Source organism: Amaranthus tricolor, chromosome 16 (assembly GCF_026212465.1).
Source record: "Amaranthus tricolor cultivar Red isolate AtriRed21 chromosome 16, ASM2621246v1, whole genome shotgun sequence".
NCBI lineage: Eukaryota > Viridiplantae > Streptophyta > Magnoliopsida > Caryophyllales > Amaranthaceae > Amaranthus > Amaranthus tricolor.
In genome coordinates, this window is record NC_080062.1 from 21,085,752 (window position 1) to 21,109,848 (window position 24,097).

General features: G+C 35.5%; 2 protein-coding genes across 2 annotated transcripts; both read left to right on the forward strand.

Annotated features, from left to right (window-relative positions):
* Positions 1–1,184: 1,184 nt before the first annotated feature.
* LOC130802394 (beta-hexosaminidase 1) lies at positions 1,185–19,963 on the forward strand. Its single transcript, XM_057666400.1, has 15 exons — positions 1,185–1,746; positions 1,839–1,922; positions 2,060–2,095; positions 7,676–7,787; positions 7,921–7,991; positions 8,110–8,240; positions 9,339–9,355; positions 10,411–10,459; positions 10,978–11,078; positions 11,351–11,410; positions 14,838–14,871; positions 16,199–16,297; positions 17,174–17,233; positions 17,338–17,588; positions 19,444–19,963. The coding sequence occupies exons 1-15, from the start codon at positions 1,408–1,410 to the stop codon at positions 19,617–19,619; spliced, it is 1,620 nt and encodes a 539-aa protein (XP_057522383.1). The 5' UTR covers positions 1,185–1,407; the 3' UTR covers positions 19,620–19,963.
* A 147-nt stretch (positions 19,964–20,110) lies between these two features.
* LOC130802400 (acid beta-fructofuranosidase 2, vacuolar-like) lies at positions 20,111–22,609 on the forward strand. The gene is given in 2 exon segments (XM_057666406.1): positions 20,111–21,707; positions 21,709–22,609. Coding segments are annotated over 2 exon segments (1,287 nt in total). The 5' UTR covers positions 20,111–20,658; the 3' UTR covers positions 21,947–22,609.
* The last annotated feature ends 1,488 nt before the right edge of the window (positions 22,610–24,097 follow it).

Here is a 24,097-nt window from a genome sequence, read left to right on the forward strand (position 1 = left end):
TAGTGAAATGCAAGGTGTTTATAAACGTAACATATAAATTAAAGCTAAAGTCAATCCCAAGGGATGATTGATTTGACCGTCCACTTGATCTTTCCCTTGATTAAGAACGAGATTCACACACTCTCGAAGATGATCTTCCCCTTATACTTGAGACATACGTTGAACAAGAACAGGTCCTCTAATGTTTGAAAATATCGTTTGTTCTCAGCATTAGTGTTGTGCACATCATCCTTGGCGTCTTCTTCTCCCTCAATGTATGTTAAAGTTTTCCAAAATGGATGTAAGTCATCCAAATATATACCACCCTGTTTGTTTTCAGATTGATAACATGCACATGGGGGTCCATGAGTGCGTTAAAGTTCACAATTGCATTTGTCAAACACAAAATCTCCGAGCTCTAGCATACGATTATGCTCAAGTAGAAGCAGAGACAATGCTCAACCTAAGTCTAGTCGCCCTTTTTTGTGTCTCTTAATATTTTTCATTCAATTTATTACAAAAATTCGAGTAAAAGTTCGATATCGATACCTACTGAATCATTTTAGTGATCAAATTTATCAACCATATTGTTTCGATATTGGAAGCATGTTTTTAAAAAGAAGTTAGAGATATGAAAGCATGAAATGAGTTAAGGGAAATCTTCAAAATTCAATTTATAAAGAGTGATGACATAGTGAAAAAGCTGACACCGAATATAAAAACCTTAAAAATAAACCTAATTGAAAAACATTTCCTTTGCCTTCAACCCACATGCCACACCCTCATTTTAGTCTCCTAAATTTGCTAAGTCCTTACATTTATATTATCATTACTAAGAGTTCAACAGTGCAACCCCTTCTGATGACACGATTTTACAAAAGAAGAAAATCAAGCTCGATTTCAATTGGATTAGAATGGTCCTTTTAACGAGGTGCTTTGATTTTATTTTCCTTATTTTAGAAAAGTAGCCTTGAGATTTGAGAATAATGAGTAAGTCTAGTAGAATAGTGATTGAAGGTTAAAACCTTCAAATATTTAATTCTCATCATATAAAATTAATTTCCTTTATCTTTGACTGTAAGAATTCTTAGTCCATTCTTGAATATAAATAAAAATATGTTTAAAAATAAAGAAACATCACACAAGTAAAATACCAAAATTTTTAATCACAACATATAAATTCTAATTAAATTAAATGAAATAAAATAAAGCTAGTTTATAAAATAAAATTTGAAAACACTCCAAAACAAGGGATGGCAAAAAATTTACTAAACTACAGCCACTGTTGTACATTATGATGTCACCCCAAATTTAAATTTTAAGCAAACACCATGTTAACTGATAACAGTCCCACAGTCAGCGGTTGTCGGAACAAAACCAAAAATCTCGTCAATCCTTCCTGATTCCACTTTTGACGATCCAAAAAGTATGATTCCATTGTCAACCACCATTGCCGCCATTTTATCTCTCTTCTTCCTCACAATTACACCCCTTTCTCTCTCTTCATCTTCTTCCCTGGATGACTCTCTCACTTACATTTGGCCATTGCCGGCCAATTTCACTTCCGGCAACCTCACTCTCACCGTCGATCCCGACCTTTCCATCTCCTATTCCGGGAATTCTATGATCATATCCGACGCTTTTCTCCGTTACAAACGTCTGATCTTCATTCATGCATCCAAGGTTTCTCGCAAATTTCGATCTATCCGAGGTCCTGCTTATGACATTAGTGTTCTTCAGATCATTGTTCATTCATCGGATGAAGAGGTTTTAGTTTTTGTTTTGATTGCTGTGTTTGTTTTCTTTTAATGGCTTGGATTTTAATTAAATTGAATTAGTGTGAATTTTGATGTTTTCAGCTTCAATTTGGAGTGGATGAGAGCTATAGTTTGAAAGTTTCTGGGAGAGATGATCAGTCAATTGTTGGTGTTGCCACAATTGAGGTACACATATTGATGACTTATTCAATTTCAGACAGCTGATAATTTTTCTTACAAAAAACTATAAAAAAGAAAAAAAAAACTGAAAATGAGTACAAGCCAAAAAAAAAAAAAAACAACTGATTTTGTCTTTCTTGCAGGCTAATACAGTATATGGTGCATTGCGGGCATTGGAGGTATACGTTTCTAATATGATTTAACTTGCTTTAAAATTTAGATGGAAAAATAGTGAATTGATTTATTTGGAGAGGAAAGACGAGTAAATATGTGAAATGACTATTCTTATTCATTTTCCAAAAATTGATTACATCAATGGGTGTTTACAGTGATGCGTTTAGTTACAAGTTTACTAAAATATCTTAGATATTTTTGTTTTTTAATTTTAGATATTTTTATTTTTGTAATTCTTTAGTTTAGATATTTTTTATGTTTAATTAAAATCCTAGATTTTTCTAGATTATTTTAAAACTCCTCCTAATCTGAAAAATCTTGAACTCTGAGTTGTTTTCTGAACTCGATAAATCTATCAGTTGATATGGGTTTTGTGAAAATGTCTGCGTTGTTCCCCGTCTTGCAGAACTGTAGTTCGATCTCTTTCTTGTCTACTAACTCGCGAATGTAGTGATGTCGTATCTCGATGTGCTTTGATCTGCTATGAAACACTGGATTCTTCGTCATTGCTATTGTTAACATGTTGTCACAGAACATTGTAGTTGGTGTCTCTTGCTTATGTTGTAGATTGGTGTATCCTGTGAGCTTGAAATCTTTTTCAGTTTTGTACATGATCCCATAGCTTTTCGTTCCCTTAATGTATCTGAGAATTCTCTTTGCTGCTGTTAGATGATCCTTGTTCGGTTTACTCATGAACCTGGATACGATGTTGACAGCGTTGACTATATCTAGTCTTGTATGTGTGAGATAAATAAGAGAGCCGACCAAGCTTTGATACATTGCTCCGTCGACTTTTGGTTTGCTTCGTACTTTGATAACTTCTCATTGATTGCCATTGGTGTAGCCAGCAGTTTACATTCACCCATGTTGAATTTCTTGAGAAGGTCTTCTGCATATATTTCTCTTGTGATAAAAATATTCTTCCTGGGCTTTGTTTGATTTGTATGCCAAGGAAGTATTTCATTGTACCAAGGTCTGTCATCTTGTACTCCTCCATCATAGCCCTTTTAAATTCTTCGATCATTGTTGAATGTGTACCTATATAGGTTAGATCATCCCTGTACAGGCATAAAATGAGAAAATTGTTACCTTGTATGAAGGTTCACTCGGACTCTTGATGAAACCATGCTGGAGAAGATAATTTTCGATGTGATGTTCCACGCTCGGGGTGCTTGTTTGAGTCCGTACAGAGCTTTTTGAAGGCGATATACTTTGTCTTCTTGGCCTTTGATGACGTATTCTTGCGGTTGCTCGATTTACACTTCTTCTTCGAGTTCTCCATTTAGAAATGCTGATTTGACATCGAGTTGAAGGACTGGTAGTTGATGTTGTGCTGCTAGTGCCAGGACTGTTCTGATTGTCTCCATGCGGACAACTGGTGCATATGTTTTGTTGAAGTCGATTCCTGGTTGTTGAGCATATCCCTTTGCTATGAGCCTTGTTTTGTAATTGTTGATAGAGCCATCATCGTTATGTTTCACCTTGTAGACCCACTTGAGTCCTATGACTTCCTTGTCTTGTGCTTTGTCTACAAGTTCCCATGTGTGATTCTTCTCGATCTTTTTGATTTTTTCGTTCGTAGCCTCAATCCATGTTTTTTCTTGTGCTGCTTCTTGAAATGTTTTTGGTTCACTAGAGAAGAGAGCCATCATTGCTTGGTCACAATGGTAGTCTTGTAGCCATGATGACGGTTGTCGATTTCGTGTTGATCTTCGGGTTTCTTGATGTTGAGGAGTTGAACGTGATGTTTGGCTTCTTGAGCTTAGGGATGATCTTGTACTTCCAGGTGTATGGGTTTGTTGGTTGGTCTACTCCGTCTTCTTCACTTGGATATCTTGGGAGAGTATCTCCTTCGCGAGCTTCAATTTCTTTTTCTTTCCACGTCCATTCGGCTGCTTCGTCGAAAATTACGTCTCTAGAGATGATTAATTCTTTAGATTCAGGCTTGTAGAGGCGATATCCTTTAGTTTCGTGACTGTATCCAATGAATATGCATTTTTCTCCCTTCTCATCGAGCTTTTCCCGATTCTCCTTCGGGATGTGGGCATAAGCTACGCATCCGAACACTTTGAGGTGCTCTACTCTTGGCTTTCTCTTGTGCCAAGCTTCATATGGTGTTAAATCCTTAACTGCTTTTGTAGAAGATCTATTGAGGATATATACTGCCGTGTGAACAGCTTCGGCCCAGTATCTTTTGGGTAGATGTTTACCCTGCATCATGCTGCGGGCCATCTCTGCTATAGTGCGGTTTTTCCTTTCTGCGACACCATTTTGTTGAGGTGTATGTCTTGCTGTAAGTTCTCTTTTAATTCCATGCTTCTTACAGAAGCTGTTGAGTTCGTTGCTTGTAAATTCTTCGCCACAAGAATCTTAAGAGAATGCCTACTTTGGTTTTCTGTGAGGGCTTTGAATTGCATGAAGTGGGAAAAAGCTTTTGATTTTTTCTTCAAGAAATATACCCACAACATGCGGGAATAGTCATCTACAAACAAAAGAAAATATCTTTTTCCGCCAAGAGACGGATTCTTGGTAAGACCCTCTAGAGGAGCCTTTGCCCTCCAAGATGCGGTAAGAAATGGTAATCTGTGCATCTTGCCATATATACGGCCTTCGCAAATTTTTCTTTCATTTTTTATTGAAGGTAGTCCAATTACCATTTCTTTTTGTTTTAATAGTTTTAGACTGTTAAAATTTAGATGTCAGAATCTCACCGTAAGGTGGATTTATCATTTATTGAGCTTAAAGCCAATTTTTCTTCAAATGGCATTTTAATGGGAATATTTTGTTGGGAGTCATTTCGACAGTTGTTATTATCTAACCCTTATTTTTATCATAAATTTGACATTTGTTATTCTCAAATTTAATCATATATCTTTTTTAATTAATTGGCCTTCACTTAATAAATTTTGTGCAAGTCTGGGAACATAGAAAACTTCATGAATTAATTTTGATGAGCGGCGATTGTCCCTTTTGCGGCGACATCTTCTTTTTTACCGTCGCCAATTGTGATGTGTGTTTTAACATTTTCGTCAAGAGTGACAATAATTTTTATTGCCAGTCATGTGATTTGAACAACCACTATCAATATACCATGTCACTTACTTTTTCTTGTGCATTTAATCCAGTGTAAAATATTTGTTCTCCGTAATTATTGTTTTTGGAATAGTTTGCTTTTTCTTTTTGTCGATACCAACAATCTTTTTCGAGGTGAGTGTGTTTTTTACACCTCTTACATTTATACTGACAATCATTAGTATTGTGGTTAGTTTTTTTACATAATTTACATTAAAGGTCAGTTTGATTATTTACTCGACTCCCTTGATTTTTAAAATTTCTTCTCCCCTTGCTACGATTAGTTGATGTTTGTTCTTTTTCATAATTTTTACAATTTCTATTTTTATTTTCACCATTAGAAAATTTTAATCTAGCTTGAAAAGCTTGTTCTAGTGGTTATTCGTTAAATCTTTTTAATCTATCTTCATGTGCAAGTACTGATCCCATTAGTTCGGGTATGCTTAATTGAAATAAATTTTTCTTGTTAACCTTTTCAATTGTCGTGGCAATAATGTTATATTTTTGTGAGAGACTCCTTAATATTTTTCGAATCACATTTTCATCTTCTATTTTACCACCATTTGATCTTATTTGATAGACTATATTAGTGATTCGGCCAAAAAATAAATGCATTGTTTCATTTTGTGCCATTAGTAAATTATCAAATTTTCTCCATAGTGATTGGAGTTTAAAAAGAATTACCTCTTTGGAGCCTCTGTATTTTGTCTTCAAAATCCTCCGAGCCTCTGTAGTTGTTTTTGCGGGCATGATCGTTGTAAGTATTGCGTCGTCGACTCCACGATATAATAGGGATAGGGCATACTTATCCCTTATCCTATTTTGTTTATATTGTTTTATTTTTGTTTCATCCCAAGATGACTCTTTTGTTTCATCTTTGGGTGATTGCTTATAACCTTCTTGTACTAATTTCCATAAATCTTGAGAGACAAATATTGACGTCATTTGTATAGCCCACTGTTCATATTTTTCTCCCTTAAATGTGGGAACTCAATTAACATGGGGTAATGAATGGTTGAGGTCACTTTTTTTTTTGTTTTTTTTTTTTTTTTTTTTGTGGTTAGAGGTTTATTTTATTGTGTAGTATATTGGTTAATGTGTTTAGGTTGTTTGGAGGTGTTGGTTTTAATTAGCTCTGATACCAGATGTAGGAAAATTTAGATGGAAAAATAGTTAATTGATTTTATTTGGAGAAAAAGATGAGTGAATATGTAAAATGACTATTCTTATTCATTTCCCAAAAATTGATTACATCAATGGGTATTTATAGTGATGAGTTTAGTTACAAGTCTACTAAAATATCTTAGATATTTTCATTTTTTAATTACTTGTTCTAGGAACTTCTATTATATTATCTTAGATATTTTTATTTTTTTAATTCTTTAGTTTAGATATTTTTTATGTTTGATTAAAATCCTAGATTTTTCTAAATTATTTTAACACTTTGCTTATCCATCTAGGAATTTGATTGCATGTAATTAGAAGTTTAAATATAAAAAATTGTGTAGTAAAACTTTGCATGTCCTTCATTTTCTATTGCACTTGAGAAATTTTGCCCGCCTACTATTTGTCTTAGAAAGCGGAAACCTTTAGAAATTAAGGGCCACTTTTCTTTAAATTATTGTCTAAGCTCACTAGCACCAAATATCCATCATACTTTGCTACAAATAATGTATCATAGAAGTAAGTTACAGTGAGCTTGCACTTACCGTTGAAGAAGAGAAATGTCATATTACTCCTGAGTTCTTGAAAGTTTTGACTATTGTATCCATTACGGCATTGCATGTTTTTTAGTTTTGTTAACTTTGGTTTATGTATTGATGATAATTTTATCCGTCACAGTGAGCAGCTCATGGGGATCCTTCTAGTGGGCAGGGCCTGATTGCTGTTTTATTTTTCAAAAGTTTGTTTCTTATAGTTCTGAAAGACACATTTTGGAAAATTCAATGAAGAATTTGCAAAAAGTTATTTTTGTATTCATTAAAGAGAAGAGATTTGGAACACTTAATAATCCGTTTGTGGTTTCATCCTAGAGTCGAAAATTAATTGCTAATGGAGGAGCTTCTTGGACAAGGGTTTAGTAGTTTTCTCATCTCCATTGTGGGATATTCACTTGTATATGCACTTGCTTACTCACTTATAGGGTGAATGCACTTTGCATTAATGATAGATATCATAGCTTCTATATACTTTGTATGGTTTAATTTGTCACATGAGAAAATGTGAAATAGGATGATTTCACGTTATATTGGTATGCTTTACTATTTTAAAGAACTAAAAGAACCAACTTTTTTTTCCCCCTTAACTGATACTAAAATTTTAAAGTAATAACTCTAATGAAATTCTTTCCAATATTCTTTTTAGTGGATTGCAAAATTTAAGATATTCCCTTTATGTTTCCTTTTGTATTTTTAATTCTACTTTTTTCATTTTCATATTTGTTTCTCAAAAAGATCCTTCACTCCCTTGTATTCATTTTTCCTGTATAAGTTTATCTTTAAAACATCATGCAGACTTTCAGCCAGTTATGCACTTTTGATTACGGATCAAAATCCGTAAAAATATTTAAGGCTCCTTATTATATTCAAGACGAACCAACGTTTGCATACCGCGGGCTTCTTGTAGGTAATTTACCTCTACATTTTTCTCTTAGAGGAATCCCTGTCTAAGGTCAATATCTCACGTTCATTAATGAAAGTCGCTGATTTATTATGTTTTTTTATTGTGGTCTCCCTTTTACATTTTTCGTTTTTTGCAGACACTTCTCGTCATTATTTACCTATTGCTGTTATTAAGCAAATTATTGATTCAATGTCATATGCTAAACTTGTAAGTTTTGGTTCTAGCCAACGTTTTTCTCTTAGAATGTGCATTTTTCCATGTGTCTAGGGTTTTGCTTTCTCTTAAGTTGCTTGTGGTTTTCGTGTTTGAAAATTTTATTCAGTAGAATGTTCTTCATTGGCATATCGTGGACGAGCAATCTTTTCCTCTTGAAACACCGTCATTTCCGAATTTGTGGAAGGGTTCATACTCAAGGTGGGAGCGATACACAGTTGAAGATGCTTATGAAGTTGTCAAGTAAGTTTGCATTAGTGTTTGCTTTCTTTTATACCTTCAAAGCAGTTTCTTGGTTGTTTCATAGATTATACTATATCCCTTGATACGGCCTAAAACGCTGGTTTTGGACACCTTTACAACGCGTGAAGTATCAGTTCTTTTATTCTGTTTTTTGTAAACCTTTAAACGTGGCCGATGCGATGCGATTCAACATTGTTTTTGATCTTCATGGCAGTGATGCAGAATAGATTGGGAGTTATATTATGTGCAGAAATAGAGAGCTAGAGAGAGAAAACTACCTTTATTAAGAAGTTCTATTAAGCTTTAGGAAAATTTAGAAGTGCGAAGAACATTGTACATACACGAACGCCCAAACTAAAACAAAATAAGCGGTGTGAGGCAAAGCTATAATTGTACAAAGAGCTATACAATAAGTTAAACTTGAGAGAAGGGAGAAAGATCTTTATAGGATGGACAAAAAGAGACACACAGTTAGAAAGAATCTTAGTAGTGCAGAGTGTGCCAACGATAAACAACAAAAGTGAATGAAAAGGGAGAATATATGTTGATGATAATTTGAATTGATTTTCTTAGTTTTAGATTAGTATTAAATTGGGCCAAATAAATATAGTCTTTGTAACCTTGATCCATAGATTAATTTGTTTGGTTCATGTAGTCGATCATGTAATATTACGATTATGACTTTGACATTGTTGTTGATGTTGTGAATTGAGAAATGTTTGAACTAAGCATGGACAATGAAGTGTTTTCATGTTTCTAATAGTTATGTATTAATAATGGTACATAAGGATATTTGATTCGAACAAAATTAAAATGTATAAGGCAGTTTCTGAAGGAAGTAATGAGAAAGCCTAACTTGGTTTTTGGAGAACTATCAAGACTACAAATATCTTATATAACATACTCCTTTATAGATTATTAAGATTGATAGTCATATTTACTTGTTATAGGTACCCATTGGCATTAATTGTTGTAGCTATTTATTCAACATTCCTCCTTCTCTCTCCCTCTATGGCTTCTTCAAAATTGCTTCATTGTTGGCTTTTTTTTTTAACTTTTTCTTTCCTGTTTCATGTATATGTGGCGGCTTACGTGCAGCTTTGCAAAAGCAAGAGGTATGCTTTTATATTTTACTGTTGCATCACATTCTTTGACTTCTACTTCATGGCTCGTAGAAAGTGTTTACTTCAGGAGAGAACAAGGATTCTGATATTTGTATGAATCTGTGCTATTGTGGAGGATCCTCATGCCCTTTGATTTGGTTGTAATACAAAGGTTCATGCCAGTATGCCACTTGCTAATTCACATTTAGGTGCAAAACTCATGACCTATGGATGCTTCAATGAGGACAATAAAACTTATCTCTATCTTCAATATTATTTCCTTTAAGTTTAATTTCTCTCTCTCTCTCTGCTATTTTTCCTTTAAGTTTGATTCTTTCTCTCCTCACTCCATCTTCTATATCTCTTTATATTTCTTTAATTATAGCGGAGTAGAATAAAATGGCTCATCAAACCATGTGCGCTTCTTGTATATGTAAAGTGGATGCAGGGTCGTGAGTTTCGAGAGACCCAAGGCAAGATAACAATTGTGAGCCCCTAATTATTATATTGAAATGAAAGAGTAGGAGTATCAAGATTAGATAAATATCAATGTGGGTTAGGCTTGTTCTAGTTTTTCGGGATGGGCCCAGAGCGCAAGCCCCTCTTACCCCTCATAGGGCTGGCCTTGAGTGGATGTTATTTGCAATCAAGGGTCAATCACTAATAACCTCTTTGTTACTATAATTTACAAGGGTAAAGATAATTACATCAGGCCTTGCAATTTTTGCAATCAAGGGTCAATCACAAACACCCTCATTGTATTATAATCTACAAGGGGAAGGCTACGTATATCGAACCCTGCCTCCTACCCCTCCTAGGAAGAAGTTATTTTAGGGTCATTGGGTACCTTGAATCCGTGTTATTGGAAACCTCAATTGAGTTTCTATGAAAAATGTAAAGCAATATTATGTAACTTCTAAATTTAAAATCATTGTGCAGTGTGTGCGACTTTCCATCATACCTATAGGTCGAAAACAGATTGTGCTATGAAGTGTCACAATTTATAAATTGTGAGCCCCATGTTCTATTTGTATGCATTCTTATCAGATTTGTATTTGTGGTTGCAGGAATCCATGTTATGCCAGAGATAGATGTTCCTGGTCATGCTGAATCATGGTATGTAATGTCCTTTTTACGGCCCTGGTCTCTAGGCCAGTAGGGGAGATTTTCCTTTTTATGGTAATCACCCTAAATTTTTGAAATTTGATCATCTTCTGTAACATTGGCTCCTAGAGTCTTACTTCTGTATGTTTCTCAGGTTCTTTTAAGTTAAAGTTCTTGAATTGAAATACTGAGCCTTGTAAATTTTACACATACCATTTTGGGCGCAACTAATGTTTAGCACAAGTAATATTCTGTATTTTGAATCCTGCACAATTGCTGAAAACGTTGCTGGTACAATCTGCCTTTCATGAAGACGTTTCTTTACATATGTTAGTAAAGCTCAATATATTGATATAACTTGGATTCGTGGAAGATTAATCGTTCTTTTGAGAGTGTGTATGCTTTTGAGAACTGATGTTTGTTCATGTATTGTGGGTCTGTCCTCAGCATACTTTGTTTATCTTCTTCATCTTAATTAGTCACCTGATGATCACAATTTCCAAGCTCATATGTTTAATTTCCTTGTGCAGGGGTGTCGGGTATCCTGATCTTTGGCCTTCGTTGTCCTGTAAAGAGCCACTGGATGTTTCAAAAAACTTTACCTTTGATGTGGTTTCTGGAATCTTGACAGGTCAATTCTATGATGAACGCTTTAACCTATCTCAAGTTCTTGATGCTACTAATTCAATCTAGATCCTTCAACCTTAACCCGAATATAATTATATTACAAAAATTCTGAAATCTGAACCACTAGTATGTAAATATTAAAATGTAACTTAAGACCTAATTGCATTAAGATATTATGCCAAAGCAATTACTCTCAATTCTCATATTAATCCATAGATTCTTGATACTCCTGTTCATAGCAATTAGTTAAAAAAATTGGCTCTTAATGCCCTGCAGATCTGAGAAAGATCTTCCCATTTGAGCTCTTCCACTTAGGAGGTGATGAGGTCAATACAGGTATTTTGATATAATTCATTTTGAAGTTGCTTGTTTTGCATTATCCAATATTATTTAAGTAGCTCTTTGATCAAGTAAAGGAATTAAGCATAAGATTGTTCCTGTTCTCTGTCCTTGTCTTAGAATGTAGCAGGAAGAATGTTGCTTTTTTATTTTATTTTTTTCACAAATTTTGCTCCATTGGGGGATTTATATCACTATGGTGATAAATTCTGAAGTGTGTTACTCCTGCGCCGTGGCTTATCTGCTTATCTTTTGTTCAAGGGCGCAGATAAGCAGATAAGCAGATAAACATTATCCAATATCATAACATTTTCTATGGTGATAAACAATAGAAAATGTTTTAGCCACAATAATATGATATTTAAGTCAATTGATGGATGTTGTTGGTGATACTTTTATCTAATATTTTTCCTTAATTTCTCCAAAACCTTTAGTTTAAACTTTAAAGTTGTGATATGTTAAGGGATTTTCATTCCATCTCTCGTTTCAAAGCTTTCCAATCTTATCATGTATATTTTGAATCTATTGTTTGGTACATGGTAATCTCCCTCTATAATATTTTTAAGGGAAAATTACTATCAATAATCCCAATTTTGGCTGTTTTAAAAGTAAAATCCCTACTTGGATTAATACTCATTTAAAAATCTCATCTTTAGAGATAATTTATTTTAAAGCACTCAACTAGTTGTTAACCTGGATAAGAGGTTAAAAATAACACGTGTTACAATTTTAATGGCTCACAAATTTTAAAATTACAAAAACAACTTAAACAAAATAAAAAAGCAAGAAAAAAGCTAAAATAACCCTAACCCTCACCCCTAACCCCTAACACTCCTACTGCCTCCATTACCACCACCCTCCAACCTCCCCTCTCCTCCCAAGGAAACCACCAGTACAACCTCTCGCGACACAAAAGCACCACCAACACCACCAACACCACCCGATCTTAAATTCAGCGCCCACCACCACTACTTGTTTGGAAAATGCCATTAACTACCAACAAACTGAAGGTTAAAGGGTTTTTGCACAGTAGATGAAGGGTCGAGAGGAATTTTGGTGGTGGGGAGGAGTGACATATGGACTTCCACGACCTGGTTAAAATTTCTGTGCAACAGTTTGTCGATGGCCTGGTTGGAATTTTTAGGGTTGTTTGGCGTTGAGGTGGGGGTTGGAATGCAGAGCCCACCACCACCAAATCCACCACATGTACCGCCGCCACTTTTCTTGCTTTCCAATCAGGTGGGCGGTGTTGGGTGGATGTGATGTTAGGTGGCTATTGGGCGGGGATGAATGTTAGGGTGGTGGTGTTGGGTGGATTTGTTGGTGGGTTGCAAGTGTGGAGCCGTTTATTGGCGGCTAGGTGTTGAGGGGGAAGTGGTTCAAGGGTTGGCGGCTAAGGTTGTGGCTGCTTGCTGGGAGGAGAGGTGGGTTTAGGGGTTTTCCCTTTTTTAATTAAAAATTTGTGAACTAAAAACAACAAAGATAACTTGTTCTACCGATTGTAGTCATTCAAGAATTTTAAATTAGATTGCCATCAAAGTTGGGAGTTTTAAATATTAATAGAAAGTTAGGATTTTAAAAATAAAATCACACAAAGTTGGGATTTTTAAAATTAAATTTTCCTATTTTTAAAGTTAGCCATACTATAAGTTGGTAAGTTGGTTCTTTCTTGATATAAACTTGAAGCGTAGTACAAAGTTACTGCCAATGGTTTTACAGTTGTCACGTTCCATTTTTCTGGTTGTAGTAAGTTCAAAGACCTTTATGATATGGTTGTGATACGGTGATGCAGCCTTAATTTTGCACTATGGCTAGAAGAGCTTATCTGGATCTCTATCATATCAATTGGACTAAATGATAACTTGTGAACTTGTCGGAATTCAATTAGGTTAATATCTTACTTGTTTCTGTTGGGTTCCACCCTTTACAGTACAAGATACAAGCTAATAATCACACTTAGCACAAACATACAACAATGACCTAATTTAAGTGATCATTACAATACAATTAAAACTTTTTACAACCAGGCATGATTACAACAATTAATATGCTTAATATTTCACCTGTGATAAATGATCGGAACCACATGAACTCCCACTAACAGTGATAAAATCATTAGGCATTTGCAAGGTTCAATGGGATTTTATGTGTTTAAGAGCTTTTCATACAGAAATTTCTGTCTCAAAGTCACTTAAAAATAAAACTCAATTCCCTTTATTGACCATTCAAAATCCCTATGATGAGTACCTAAAGAGTAACTACCACTGAATCACTTCATTATTATTTTCCAATGTAAAATTTCAATCGGATTACTTCAGTCATAACCTCCCGTTATGTGCAGCAATCAAGGACACAAAACTAAGATCTTATGGCATTTAACTGCGCCAAAGTAACTGACAGAAAAGTTCCTTGAGTGGAACAGCCGACAACTCATTGGTCCCTCTGCCTACCTTTCACAAGTTTCTACAAACTTTGTCCAGAATTACTGACAATCCGTCGTGGCCAAGTGTTTGAGAACTTAGGTTTGGATCACACATATGTTATCACTTATATCGTAAGTTTGGACTACTTTTCATGACAATCATATAGGAGTTATTATCAATACTCCGAAATATCAACGATTTAATTCTTGAATAAGGTATCAGAAACGGTGAAATGTTTTTTCTGGAAAGTAAATGATCAGAGGCAAAGCTGTCCGATATTATTTTCTTGTTTTGCTCATGTAAAGTGCACGTTTCATCTAAAGAAGATGGAGGAATAGAACACTGGTATCTAATAATTAGAGAGGGCATATCAAATTTATGAAGATTCCTTTAGGAGGCTTGAAAGGTAGTGAGTTCAACTTTACTTATGAGAAAGAAGGTAATGCACAAACCATTACTATGAAGCACTAATTTTGCAAGATACTTTTAGTAGTTGGACAACAATACTAACTTCATTTAGACACAAATGAAGGTATTCTAGCGTCTATGTGCTTGGGTGGTGGCATAGTCAGTATTCTAGCGTCTATGTGCTTGTTTTTTATGAGCTTCTTTTGGCTATGTGCTTGGGTGGTGGCATAGTCAGTATTCTAGCGTCTTGGTAGCTTAGTTGCCTGTTGTTTGTATTTGGCGTTTGCCTTTCTTTGGTATATATTGGTATTAGTTGCCAAAATTTTTTGAGGTGATCTGCGAGAGAATGAATACAATTTTTTATATTTGATCACTACTTCTCTAGCCCAAGCCCACTGTGCTTATATCTCAGTCATTTTTATGAGGCTCTAATGATATTTTCTGAATACGTTCTTCCCAATTTTTCTTGGTCAGAAATTAGAATTTATTTCTGTGTTGAGCTTATGCTAAGTGCTTCTATCAATTTCTTCAACAATGATTGGTTTGTACTTACCTTCCTGTTTAAACTTTAATGTGCTTTTGAATTTTGACAGGGTGTTGGAATTCCACAGCACACATAAAGCAATGGTACCCTACTTTCATTTTATGTCATTTTCCTTTCCCCTTTTTTCATGAAGTGTATATACAGGTTCCTGGTGTAAAAACTTTAAATTCTATTATTGGATTCCAGTTTTAATCTGTTACAAACTTACAATAACCAGGTAAATGTTTTCTCGGATAAGTAATAAATTCATTAGAAAACAATCAAAGAGAAATCAGCTATATGCAAAAGTAGGTCTAACAGGTCAAGGTCTGAATAAATGGTACTAATTACACTTTGTGAAGTACAGATTACGATAAACTGTATTCCATGCAACATGAATTTATAACATTTACTTTGTCTGTATCGGCCATTTTATTGCCTGTTTCATCCTTGTATCAGCTATATTATCTTTATTGTGGAGGACTTACGCATAAGCTCCCTTTATGGTTTGGAAATATTTGTTCTGCGAGTTGATATCGACAGTCTTTGAAACCGTACTGGGTTAAAAAATTTATGAGGCCTTTAATATCATCATTATGTAAGGCATATCCACAAAATCGAAAAACTTAAAAATTTTATGCAGAAGATAGCATTTGACTGTAGTACCCCGCTATATAATGGTCTCAAATAAGCAACTTGTGGTTTTGATACTAGTGTCATTGTGTTCCACCCTCAAATATATTCTGGTTGCTTGGTTTCTTTAATTTTGATGCAGAGTAGCATATCTTCCATACAACCTTCCTGCACAATTAAACTATCCAACTTTTTCCCTCCTATTTTAAGCAATAAGAATGTCTTTGTCGGTATATCTTGCCAAAAATGGCCCACGACGATCTTCATATAGAATGAACCTTTACAGCATAAACTATCCAACTTATGCTTCATGGTTAATGCATGAACTACAATGGCTTGAAAATTTTCTTTTATTAAGGTGAAAACAGATTGGTTTTTCCAATAGTTGAGTGGTGGAAAGAAAATGAGGGCACAACTGCAGCAAAAGTTTTGTTTATTTTGTATTGGGCGGAGAATTGATTTTGATTTCTAGAGGTTGAAATGTATGAAAAAAGAATTTTGTGCCTAGAGAGACTATCAGTTTACTACTCATGAGACTTGCACAGTTCTTCTTCTGCTACTTTCCTGAACTTTTTATACGTTGAACTAAACTGGAACAAGTCTAGCAAATCCCTCTCACTTCTTACTGTCCCCCAATCTTACTCCATCTATGTGATTGATATGTTTCTGCCAAGATCCTTCTCCTTACTGTCCCCCAATCTTACTCCATCTATGTGATTGATTTGTTTCTGCCAAGTTTTTGTAATTGATTTGTCCTTGTTGAATACCCCATTTAGTGTTTATTACTTTTAAATGCAGGTTGCTTGATCATAATATGACTTCAAAAGATGCATATCAGTATTTTGTACTTAGAGCTCAGGAAATAGCTATTTCAAACAATCGGACTCCAGTTAATTGGTATGCCTCTTGTCTGTTTTTTGTATATCTTCAATATAAAGATTGGCCCTCGGTACTGAGAAAAACCGACAACCTCATGCACAAGGGTCTGTGTACTACTTGGCCTACCCTGTTTTGCAGAGAGGTTGTTCCTATTCGATTAATTGAAATTCAATTCATTAAGAGAGGAGATAAATTATAAAGCTTTGTTCCATTTTATTAACATGATAAAACTAAGCCAAGATCTTGTTACTGTGATAATTTTTTATAACTCAAGTTGATCTACTATATAAAAAAACATTCATGTTAAATGCTTCTTAAACTGTGCTCTACAAAATTGGTTATTCAATGACTTATTAATGGTAAAATTTGGCCATGGAGCCGTGGACTTCAAGAAACGTCGAATGGGAAAAGTAAATGGGGAAAGGGGATTATTTCAATGTGAGATGGCATAATTATCAAGTACAAAACTTCGTAAAAAGGGATCTAGTTATGTTTCAAGAACAAGATAAATGCAGACTTATTAGTCGGGCTTGTGGGGTTCGATTGAACAAGTCATAATTTTATTGTTATTTTAATTTTTTCGCCATAATAGTAGAAAAAACCATGTAAAAACAAGGCCGCATCTCGTCACATTGCAGCGGTCGTATTGCAAAGGTTTTCAAAATAAATGAATCATTTTCCTGTGTTGTAAAGGTGGAAAAAAATTTGCGGTTTGGGCCGTATCAAGGAATATCTTATGCTTTCGACTGATATGTAGGCGTTACCATAATTACATCACTCCCATCAGTGATTGCGACCGTTACCATATTTTTACATTGTGGATGAGCCTGGTATGCGTCATTTGTTGCTTTTTGTATCACATAGATAACATCTGATGCAAATCATTAATTTCAGGGAAGAAACATTTATATCATTCCCTTCAAAGATGAATCCAAGAACAATTGTGCATAATTGGTATGTCGTGCATTTCATGTGCATCTGAACTTCCATTCCATGTTCTCACATAAGATTCTCTTTTTTTGATATTTATGTATAAAAAAAAATGCAACTGGTGGTAGGTTGGTTTCTGGAATCTGTCCTAAGGCTGTGGCAAAAGGTTTCAGATGTATCTTCAGCAATCAGGATGCCTGGTACCTTGATCATCTAGATGTCCCTTGGGAACCTGTCTACAATGCCGATCCCTTGGAGGGAATCACCAATACTACTCAGCAAAAGTTAATTCTTGGAGGACAAGTATGCATGTGGGGTGAGACAGCTGATACTTCAAATATTCAGCAAACAATATGGCCTCGAGCTGCTGCTGCTGCAGGTATACATATCATTATTCTCTTTTTAGGAGTTGACAAAATTCAGCCTAACAGAAGAAAGTATGTTTGCATATGTATACTTCTCCATAGCTGATTTCAGCGCTCACAAACAATCATGATCAGTAAACTAAACACAACCCGTACGTGGCTTTTGGATTTTCAGGTCCACCCATCTGGTGCATTTCCATAAATCATAATTATGATATAGCTTTTTTTCATCTTTAAATTATTGGCTGAAGGATTCCTACAACAATATAACATTAATCTCACTGCACCCACAACGATGATTTCTTAATTTTTCAGTCATCTGTTGCTTGCTTTGAGCTTTGAGACATCTTACTCTACCCAGATCTCCAATGATATACACCCTCTATCGCTTTTATTTTGCTACTGTTTATCCAAAAAACTTTCACTTTGATTTGTGCAATGTGGCATATTCAAAGGTACAAAGGAGTATGTGATTTTATAGCTTGAGGGCCACTAATAGAGATTAGCTTGATATCATATTTAAGAAGGGTAGTTGGGAGTAGGTTGCATACGTTTCGATTCTTTTTTTTTTTTTTTTTATACATGTGTGCTCAGGGATCTAGGAAACCTTACTTGGGAACCCACATCCGAGATAAGTAAGCGTCCGAGTGTTCGACTCGGCTAAATTTGGATATAAACAATATTGTTGGTGCATAATAGTGTCCAAGTGCCGTAACCCCATGTTTGAGTGTCAAGGATCCGACACAGGCACTTGAGCTACTGAAGAGTCCAGTTGACAAAGTAGGAAAGTACTCTATTTGATGGTCTTATTAACATCTTGCTTCCCATTATATTTTGCTGAAAAATTTCCGGATTTTGGTGTATATCTTTGGTTTTTTGGGAATGGTCTTAACTTTTAAGTGATTCTTTGATGGTCGTATACACATCTTGCCTTCCCATTGTTTTTAACCGAGAATTTTGGAACTTTGGAGTATTTCTTTGGTTTTTGAGGATGATGATGGCATCTTAATTTTGTAGTGATTCTTTAGTCTCATTTTCAACACTGCTGTTTTAGGAAAAGTGGGGGGAATAGTTCCAAATCACTGTCTTAGATTATTCTCTAATTTCGATCAACTAAGAATGCGTTACAGGACAAACAGGAGAGCTCACCCAAAAGACTAGCTAGCCTATTAGGTGAGAGAGCCCATTTTCCTATAAACCCCACACCAATTGCATACTCAACCGATGTAGGACAAGTCCCATATCCTGCAATGGACCATGACAGAATGATCCATGTTTGGAAGTTATATCTCATTATATTTTCAAATAACTAAGCCTGGCTTGTTGTACTGGTAGGGATTGTACCTCACAACATCAAGATTTTGGGTTCAATTCCCACTGAGGACGCACTGGAGTGGGGAATTTCCCTTACGTCTCACACGCATACTGATTCACAAGATACCTACCTTTTGAACCAGACCGCATTGATCTGTGATAAAAGTTGTAGTTCAGCAAGACCCTTCGTCTTACCTGTGATAAATTTGTTATGGGAAAATCTATTCTTAATCATCTAATGCTTTAATGTCTCAGAAGTTTGTTAGAATTTTGTGATAAATCTGATTTCAAATGGGATCAGTATGGGAATGCAATCACCCAGCATTAGATTCTTCCTAATTAGCTGAAGGCTGGGAATCCAGGAAGAAAGACCTGCAAAGTGCAAACCCTCCTCCTCCCCCCGCCCCCCTAATAATGAGTAGAAATAATCTCCATGTTAGACTGCTCATTTGCCCTTATATCAATGTATGATTCTGTTAAGGCAATTATAAATTTCTAGAATTGTATATCCTTGTGTTTGTTTGGTTCCCTGACTGCCAGACTGTTTCCATCTAGAACGATTATGGAGCAGGAGAGAAGCTACAACGGGAGGAAATATAAACATAACAGCTCTGCCTCGGTTGCATTACTTCAGGTGCCTCTTGAACTTACGTGGGGTTCAAGCTGCTCCTGTTACCAATTTTTATGCTCGGCGTGCTCCTATTGGCCCAGGATCTTGCTATGAGCAATGATTTCCCCCCCTGGAAGTATCAAAATGTTATCAACTCGTTCCAGCCTCTACACTCAGGGGAAATACGGTGGTCCAGTTGGTAATGCTGTGTTATGTATATTTTCACACCTTTGCATCATATTCATGCATAGGAGGGTCTGTTTTTGTTTGGTGTTGTTTTTGATGTCTTATTTTGTATTTGATGTATAACTCTGTTGTATCGAATGTATGATCAATGATGCATGTGTTGTGACTGAGATGCTCCGTGTCTTTGTCCTATATGTGAAATTGTGAACCTCACATCTTAAGCCATTTATGCACAGTACATTGAGGGCGTGTGGTTTATGAATGATGCTTACAACCTAAGGCTAGATCTGATGAAGACAAATCTTTAAAAAGGACTTCTTTTATTGCAATACTTGAACGCGACAAGCTTGCTTCATCATCATGCTTTTCAAAGTTTTGTAGAATTGGAAGACCACCTCATTACATGCTCTCACAATTCACCATGACCCTGATTGTCTTCAACATAGCTCTCTCCAAGATCAGGAATGTTTGGAGATCTTTCATATCCAACCGCACAAAGTCACAAGGTACAACTATATGGCCTATTTAGATGGCGAGTCTATGAGTGATTCTTTTTGCCAATTGTATTGCTTTTTGAAAGGGGTAAGTTTATAATCGATTTTTGCGGCAATGGAGGGGGCATGAGGCTAATGGAAGCTCCAAGATTTGCTACAGTGCTCTTCAAGCTCTAGATTACCAACTACATGTAAGTTGAAGGGGCTCAAATTCCTTTGTTTCTTAAGGAAAAGTACTCTAAACCACTTTTTCCTCATCTTTTTCACTCTCTTTCTCACAACTCACTCCCTATTCTAAAACTATCTTCAGCTCCTTGTAAGAATTTTAAGATCTCAAGTTAATTGCATAAGAGGCTGGTTGTTGTATTGAGTTGTTGGTGAAGGAATAACAAATTGTTTTACACCTCGCTCAAAGTGATTCTTTAGCTCATTGCTTTGATTTTTGATCATCTTCCTGGGCCAACCGATTAGGATTAACAAATGGTTCACACTTACTGTCAAGTCCAAAATCTAGCCTACCCTGCTGATTTATCTGATCCACTTCTCCAAAAATGGGTCAAATACCCAGGTAACCCGGTCCTTGTTCCCCCTCCAGAGATCGACAAATTGGATTTTCGAGATCCTACCACTGCGTGGCTCACCTCTGAGGGAAAATGGAGGTTGACAATCGGGTCTAAGATCAACAAAACCGGCATTTCTCTTGTGTATGACACCACTGATTTTAAGCATTATGAGCTCTTAAGCAACATTCTTCATGTTGTGCCTGGTACCGATATGTGGGAATGTGTCGACTTTTATCCTGTATCGAAAGCAGAGCCCAATGGGGTTGATACTTCCATTAACAACCCATTGGTGAAACATGTGTTTAAAGCGAGTATGGATGATGATAGGAATGATTATTACGCGTTAGGTACTTATCATGAAGATACAGGTACATGGGTCCCGGATAATGCTGCCATTGATGTTGGTTATGGACTAAGATATGATTACGGAAGGTTTTATGCTTCCAAGACATTTTATGATAAAGAAAAGAAGAGACGGATCTTGTGGGGTTGGATCACCGAAGCTGATAGTGAAGCAGTTGATGTTAAAAAAGGATGGGCTTCTCTTCAGGCACTTCCAAAAACTGTGTTGTATGACCAAAAGACGAAAGCCAATTTAGTTCAATGGCCGGTGGAGGAAGTTGAAACGCTGAGGAAAAACGTAAAGGAATTCGACAAGGTAGAAGTTCCTGCAGGATCAATTTTGCAATTGGATGTCAGCTCAGCCACCGAGATTGATATAGTGGCTGAATTTGACATAGAAAAAGAGGCACTGGAAAAGTTACCAGTTTCAAAAGAGAATTTTAGTTGCCCGACTAGCAAGGGAGCTTCTCAGCGAGGTGCTCTTGGACCATTCGGTCTTCTGGTTCTTGCTGATGATCAGCTGTCCGAACAGACTCCTGTTTATTTCTATGTTATTAAAACCTCCCATACCAGCTTCAAGAACTTCTTCCGCACGGATTTATCTAGGTCATCAATTGCACCCGATAGTCAAAGACATCTATGGTAGCGATGTTCCTGTTCTCAACAACGAAAAACTATCCATGAGAGCTTTGGTTGATCATTCTATCATAGAAGCGTTTGCACAAGGCGGAAGAACCTACATTACATCTTGGGTTTATCCAACAAAGGCGATATATAGAGATGCTAAGCTATATTTGTTTAACAATGCAACCGCAGCAAGTGTAACAGCATCTGTCAAAACATGGCAAATGAGCACTGCATGATTCATGGAGATATAAATGAAGAAAAAAAGGGAAAATGAGTTTGTTATTCATTTGATGGGAAGGTCTCTAATAGCTTATAAAGCGTGCACACCATTTTCAATTTATCGATGTGGGATAACTCATCCCAACACTCCCCCTCACATGCGAACCCCCCGTCAAGTTCGCATGTGGGAGTAATCAATTAGGGTAGGAACGCCATTCTTTTCGAACCTACCATTTTTAAATTGTTGATCGAACCATCGGCTCTGATACCATGTTAAATTAGGCTGGACTTATTGTGAATGTCAGCATATTAACGGGGGGATACAAGTGCACACACTTCATAAGCCAAGGAGATATATACCATCCCAAAACCATATGGCGATGGGAAGAAGATCTCTAATAGCTTATAAAGCGTGCACACCATTTTCAATTTATCGATGTGGGATAACTCATCCCGACACTTACTAAAACTGATTATCACCTACAAGATTTATCAACTCCACATATATTTTAGAAAATATACGGAACGTCACAGTACCAGTAATGAGGCAATGATCAAGTTAAAGATACTCCCTCCTAGTTTCTTTAGGTCATCAAAGATGAGGATAAAGTATGAGCTAAGGTGGGTCAAAATGGGACCATAAGGGTTGGAAAGAAAAAGAGATATTAAGAGTTTTTAATGAATTGATTAGGAGGTTAATGATTCCCTCCAATTTTATGATTTTTAATTCCTTTTAAAAATGTTGAATTTTTTTCATTTCACAACCAAAATTACATAGATCTACTAATTTAAGCTGAAAATACATAAATAAGTCCTACAAATACAATATTTTTTCGAAAATACATTAATTAGTTCAACAAATATAGAAAGTTACATAGATCGACTACTTAATCTCGGATAGCCTTCTCAATTCTTCAACGGCTTCGGTGTGGTCACAATCTTTATTAATCATGTGATTGCGTATTATTTTTTCATTATTGACTTTAGAATTTTTCACATTACCAAAAATCTATGCTTTAATATTTTCATAAATTGCCACCAACAGTAAACAATCAAATTTTCAATTAAAATGATCTCACCACAATACCCAAATTTGTTTAGAAACCCAATTAAAATGACCGAAAACTGAAAAACAATCAAGGGTGCAAGCTGAAAATTCAAAACAAGCACCAAAAATGAATATTAAAAACCCAAAACCAAACTGAAAATACAAATCAAAAACCAAACTGAAAATGAAAATGCAAACAACAAATCAGATTTACACCAAAACTCAAAATTGCTCCTAAAATAAAAACAGTGACCTTTTCACACCAAAATTCAGATCATCATCAATAAATAGCAAGCAACTAAGCACATTAATTACACAACAACCTTATTTTGGCTCCCTAAAAAAAATCTAAGTACTTAACAAAGAGCACAAAAAATGTAAAAATTATTCTCTACATTAAACAAAAAAGAAAAACTTATGCTAGGTACAATTAATTCACTTGCAATTGAATTTCAAATATGTAAGAAGAAAATAACAAGATTATAGAATGAAGTGAAGAAGCAAATGTTAAATAATAGCACGGTGACCAACCTTAATAGCAAGAGGGTTGGGAGACAAGCACCAAACAAAATTCAATTTGATGAAGAAAACTTCAAGTTCATCAAATTGGAACTGAATTGCACTTAACATTCAATTGCAAAGCATATGGAGGTCTCACAGTCAATAGTTTGTAGGTGGAAGAAGAACAAAGTCATAAGAAAACACACAAAAGCAATTAAACCTACTTTGAATGAAAACAACAAACTGCACAGGTTAAGTTTTACATTATCTAAGTGTCAATATGATGAAAAATATGATTCATTCAAGCTTAAGCCACATACTAATGTTGTTCATATAGATAAAAAGCATTTTCTATTAACCTAGGAACACAAACTTATTATTTAGCTCCGGGTACAGTAGAATCACATAGAATGTCAATTTAAAAGGTTCATACCAAAATTTATGTTCATGTGTGCTGTTGTAATGCCAATTTTTTCAACTAATGGTGATGTATTTTTTTATGGTAAGATAGGAATATGGCCTTTTATTAATTAAGAGCTTGCAAAAAGAAGCTCAAAGAACAAGGGAGGAGGGGGGAGGGAGGGGGGATCGGAAACTAAACTAGTACAATCAATAACCA